The following is a 6000-nucleotide window of genomic DNA, read 5'->3' on the forward strand; positions in this document are numbered from 1 at the left end:
TTATACATTTGTATCTGAATATGTGCAGTTCCTGGGATCGAAACCATGATCTTGGCATTGCTAGCGCCATGCTCTAACCAGTTTAAAGTTTATGACCTGCCCAGGATCAAAATTTGCTCTGAATTCCCCAGTGGTAAAAACGTCTTGAAAGGACGTCAATTCACGTCATTATAAGTATAATTCTAATAGCATGTATAGGCAGCGTGATGTCCTCTACTTATTGTCTGAGTGGATATTATTGCCACTACTGTCACTTGGAGCCGCTACATTCTCTTATTCATGGCAGTAGTTCATTCAAAAATGTAAACTCTCTTACGGTTTATTTGTCATCCTAACCTTTGAGTTTCTTTCTTTTGATACAGACCAACAATTCAGTCAATTTGGTTAACATTTTGAAAAAAGATTTAAAATAGTAGCAGGGTCTTTCCTTGGTCAAAATTGGTCTTCGGTTGTGGCTGACAAACACTGTCATCCACACACAGTTAAACGTACCCTACTCTTGGACTACAAATCCAATACTGACAATAAATCCAATATAAATGCAAAAAAAGGCTTTTGATTTGTCATTTTATTCAGTAGTTATTATTACGTTTTGCAACCTTTTCCAAGTTATTTAATGGGTATGAAATTATTCGACAAAGATATTACCGGTCACTCATATATCCTCCATTCTCACCCTATCGGCAAAAAAGCTGTATTTTTTCCACTAGCGTTCATTGATTTTTATTTGCCAGACTTGAGAATTTTATTGATATAATAATTCTATCAGTATCAAAGGACACGTTTACTACATACAGTTAAATTAAATTAGCAGCTAGCTAACAACAGCTTCTGATATGTTCTGGTTTCACCTCTCTCCTGTCTAAACTAAATGATTGTATAGGTAATTTACAACACCTTGTCATATAAATACACTGTAAATACTTTCAATTATTAAGACTAAATCTTACAAACCACTCTATCTAAATGGCCTAAGGCACACATACGTTCTGAGGGGTTTTGAGTAAATGATTTGACAGATTCAGACATTAAGTCTGTGAGTTCCGTGTTTGACTCAAAGGAGTCATTACGCAGATTAGCAGACTTGCTGTGTGTTAATCACAGGCTGTGTCCCAAATGACATACTATACACCATGCACTCAACCATGTAGCGTATGGATTTTATAAGGGTAGTATCGTCCCAAATGGACCGTCACTAAACGGTTTTATACTCTTTTATACTGGATAGGATTTGTTTCATTTGTTTATGTCTGTTGTACGAGGGAAATACTTTGTGATCGAAAGTTCAGAATGTTTTGTGCTTCATTCGGCGCTTCATTAGCAAACCAATATAATATCAAACTTCCGCGAGAGCGTTTCAAAGCATAATGATGCCGTCTGCTTCCGCAGCGGCTTTACCTCATATGCCGTTAGGTCTGCGCAACACAGAATGAAGTCTGACGTAGAGAGATTGCACTGGCTCTCCGTTTTTTCTTTCTTGCAGTCATCTAATCTAAATTCCTCATAAATCATATTCAATTTTGCTTTCCTGTGGCTCAATGGTTAGAGCATGGCATAAGGTTATGTGTTAGAAACCAGGGATTGCACATACTTCAAAACAGTTGTATAGTATAATGCAATGTAAGTTGCTTGGGTATCTGCCGCTTGCATAAATGTTAAAGATCAAATAAATATTTGGAGAGGCAAACATTTTTTATGTTCGAAAAAACCTGAATAGGAAAAATATGAAAACAGAATACTTTTTCACAAGAACAGTTAAACTATTGTGCCGAACAGCAGGACCAGCTTTCCTCGTCTTCCTGTAAAATCAGCAATTTCACTGTATGCGTCATGGAAGAAACGGTAAATTTCCGTAGACTGGCACTGATGGTCTGTAAATCAATTGGGCAATATGGCAGGATCTGGGAAGAGCTGTTAAAAAGAGATTGACCTTGCTGGGATATTCATTGTCAGCCTTAATAATCTCGTCGGACCCTTGGAACAACGTTAGTCCCTGCGCAACCCCCCCGGCCACTTACTCACTGTCAGTAGTGATCAGCCGGCAGGAGACAGCCACTATTAAACCATGTTTCTAATTGACCCTCTCACGCTCGGCACGATCTCTCGGGGACGCTTGCATCACGGGAATGCACACATGCGGGCGTCTTATTGGCATGCTCAATCAGTATTTTAATGTGTTATGTTGATGTTTTTTCTTATTTATGTTACAGGATCTGGAGGGCACGTACTTGGAAAAAGCAGACGAGCTCTACTCTCTGATGTGCGCCATCACGGACAAGGTAAACATCATTACCGTGAGGCGGGCTGGATTTTAGCAAGGGCGGGACAGCTTGCCATTGACTCTTGTCATAATCAGTGAGGAGAGGCCTGCGATAGGATAGTTATCTCAGATTTTGCGCTCCGGTAGGTGATATCTCAGCCAGAGAAAAAAAACTGCCATTTTTGTTTTTTGTTGATATGCATTGGCTGATAACCATGTTCACCTGAATAATTAACTGCACTTCACAGACCTCATATTCTCCTTTCCGAAATGTCTGTTTAAATATCTTTTAACATAAATGGGCATCTAATTTGGTCTACTTTTTTTATTATAACTAAAGTGAAAAGTTAAGGCTTGTTCACACCGGGAGGATAATCACGCAAGTTTATCGTCTACATTTAACGCCTCGTGACTAAACAAAGGGCGCCAATGTGAGTGTGCACACCAAGCGCAAAACACCAGGCTTAAAAGCGTCTTGGGGTGGTAAAAACTAGCCGACCAATGAGATTGCCGGCAAATGACTTATGCCCACATTATTATTATGCCCTGTACGAATCAGGGTCTGTACACATTTTGCGTCTTTTGCACTTTGGTTATATTCAAGTTGGTTATTTTAAATGTAGACACACATCAAGAATTGTCGCACAAACGCTTTGAAAACAAGTGAGAAAGCAGCGCGGCTTGCATCTTCCTCACATTTTTAGCCGTGAAATGTGAACGGGCCCCATATGTTTTTAAAGTGTATACAGAGTATTCTGACACACATATGGATGTCTCTGACTACGTCCCAAAAACCACTAAACCTAGAACTGCCCCAGTAACTGTTTAGCGGTATGTTTTATCGTTCATAACAGGTCTTAAAGTTATTCCAACACTTTTGTTCATCTATATCTTAATTGTTGTGGACTCTTTATCTATATAGTTATTGTTACTGTCAATAGTGTGAACCTACTTGAGGTATGGGTTCCTTTGACTTGGGCAAGTAATGGCCACATACAACTTCCTGTATACAGTATTTAAAGCGGCCGTAACACACACGGTTTCTGACAATCTCATCTTGAGTAACTGTAAGTAGTATTGCATACTTCGTTTCTTCGAAGAGTATTTAGTTTGATCACATTAATAGAACATAGATACAGCTGTACGATTATTTCCGAAAGCATACGGCGCGTGCGGGGGGAGGGGTAGTCTGAACTAAAGCACATGCGCACCCATTGTCACCAAAACAGAGCCATCAGATTCACTCAGTGAACAAACACCTGAACGTATGCTCTCTATCTCCTGCACTCAAGTGAAAGTGACGTCTTCTCCCGCTCTCCTTACTGCCGCGTGCTTTTCTGGTAGAATTGTCCAATAAGGGACTAAGAAAGATGTAAAGATGTTACGAAACAGTTTTATATATTCGAAAAAACTTTCCGAAACCTGTACGATCGCTGGTGGAGTGTATTGAGCACAGAAATACTACAGCATGAGCAAGCATGAGAAGACGGCACATTTTTAAGATTGTAAAGAAGTCAGAATGGAAGAAACACCATTGCACGGCCGCTTTAAAATGGCAACAAGATCAAAGCTCAACAAACAGTTATTTATTAATAAAAGAGAATATTTATCGACTATTTTACATCAGAAACATGTTTAATGCAGTAAAAATTCACAATTGAAAGTATAAATTAAAATTTAAATGGATTATTGGGGGAAAGGCCAATAGCAGTGTGAAATGTGTCTGCTTTCCAGACGTGGTCAATATGATGCTTATCTTCCGTATAGACCATGTTATTTACTGCCACTTACAGGAAATCAGCCAGCCAGCCACACACACACACACACAGATGAAGTCTCCAGTGATTTAATCTGCTGATAGAGCAGCTCCACTGGGCTCTTCTGCTCTCATAACACTGTAAAGGACTTTCTCCACACAGACGCTATCGGAAAATTACGAGAGAGGTATTTGAGAGCCGCTGGAGGAGAACACGATCAGATCAACTGGGCTGAAGCTGAACTGATTAACACATCAGATTTATTTTCTCTGAGTTCCACAGTGGGGAAAAAAAGCAATTGCAGCAGGAAGTGATCAAAGATCTGGCGCCTCTTGTTTTATGTTCCGTAGTTCAGGAATCTCACTCCAGCTGTCACCACATTTCTGTTCGAGGAAGGTTTTTTGACCATCCATGTGGAGGTTTTCGAGCTGCATCTATTGATCGTCAGTTGTTTAGGGAATTGGAGATACAGCGAGCTGGGCCGAATCCAATCCTGTACGATTCAAAGACTGCGTACCTACCTCCAAAAACATTATTTTACCCTCTTTAAAATGTCAAAGTACAGTGCGGCCAGATGGTCCCCTCAGCTCCGTCCATCTGGAGGGACCGAGGGGGTCTTTGGGGTCCGTTGTCATTATTTTTCTTCGTACTGGTTCAGGTCACTATAGAGGTTGTTCTCGGTTCCTCGCGGAGCTCAGATGGCTTTTAAACCGAGTCCAGCTCTGGCAGGACCATTAAGTGGATTAGTTTCACTCACTCAAAAGAGAGCTCGATCCTGCCAGCAAGCTCAGAGCCCGCTGTGTTTGTTCACGAGATGCATGTAAATAAATATATAACTGAAGCGTTTTCGCCATCACTCCTCCCCCGGACTTAATCTGGGGAAAATGTGCATCGCTGTCACCCGGTGTGTTTGCCTGCCAGTGGGGAATTCAGCACAAAGGGAATGTCAATATTTTCGCGGCTAGATTAGGGATTTTCTAAAACGGGATTTGATGACCTCAGCGAATGTGACGGAACTCAAATTCTCAGAGCCAGGTGGGTTTTTCGCGAAATAACCTCACCTCCTCATTTACACAGTTCATCTGGATTATAAATGCGTGCAAGTTAGCTCTTTTAGAGTAAGGGGTTATTACAGGTTCAATATAAATTGGAGGAATAGTTCATCCGAAATGGATTCAGCCCTAAAGTCATTATTCTAAATCATTTCCTGACGTTCCCTTCTCTATGAAATGCAAAAATAAAGAGAGAACTCCTGAGGGAACCGACTCTTGTTGTTTTTTCCAGAGCGTGTTTGGTGATGGAGAGAACACTAAAGTACGAGTGTCTGAGCTGGAGGAGGAGGTGAGAACCCTGAAGAAGATCAATAAAGACCTGTACGAGTTCTCCACTCAGCTGCTGACCAAACCCAACTAGATGACCTTTCATCTCTATCAGAAGAACTGTGTCAGTTCAAAATGAATGAGAGACCGGACTGAAACAACACCAACCTCAGGTCACTCCTGGGCGGTTGAAGTGATCCTAAGAGCAGGATTTTTTTACTGTTTAATACATTGTGACATTTACTTTTTGTATTATGGTCGAAGTGAATCTAAATTTGAAGCTCCTCTTGTTTGTGTTATGAAAGACTTGGATGACAATTAAAAAGTATTCTTCGGAAAGGAATCATTCATCTGCGTTACCATTTTTCACACTCTTTAAAAAGCTTTTACTGTAATAAACCTATCACAAAATCTTAAAGAGTATATTTTGTGATTTTTAAGGCAAAATCCTCAGCTAGCCGCCCATTAAAGGATTTTTATGCACAACGTCGAGGCGAAGAACCACCGGACACGAAGCAGGGGGTGGATCCTCCGCGTAGTGCATTAAAATCCTTAAATGAACGGTAAACTGTGGCTCATCACGCTTTTACCATGATTATTTACCAAAAGCTTTTATTGATGTTTGAGAGTTAATTTTCAATGTAATCAAACTGACTGGAGCGTC

General features: G+C 40.5%; 1 protein-coding gene across 1 annotated transcript in view; it reads left to right on the top strand.

Annotated features, from left to right (window-relative positions):
• wdr18 (WD repeat domain 18) overlaps positions 1-5679 on the top strand; it is a 47338-nt gene extending 41659 nt beyond the window's left edge. The window contains exons 9-10 of the mRNA XM_056734883.1: positions 2211-2279; positions 5302-5679. Coding sequence (XP_056590861.1) covers positions 2211-2279; positions 5302-5430 — 198 coding nt within the window. The 3' untranslated portion in view covers positions 5431-5679. The remainder of the gene's footprint in view (positions 1-2210; positions 2280-5301) is intronic.
• Positions 5680-6000: the final 321 nt, after the last annotated feature.

The sequence above is a fragment of the Triplophysa dalaica genome, chromosome 21, assembly GCF_015846415.1.
Source record: "Triplophysa dalaica isolate WHDGS20190420 chromosome 21, ASM1584641v1, whole genome shotgun sequence".
NCBI classification, from domain to species: domain Eukaryota; kingdom Metazoa; phylum Chordata; class Actinopteri; order Cypriniformes; family Nemacheilidae; genus Triplophysa; species Triplophysa dalaica.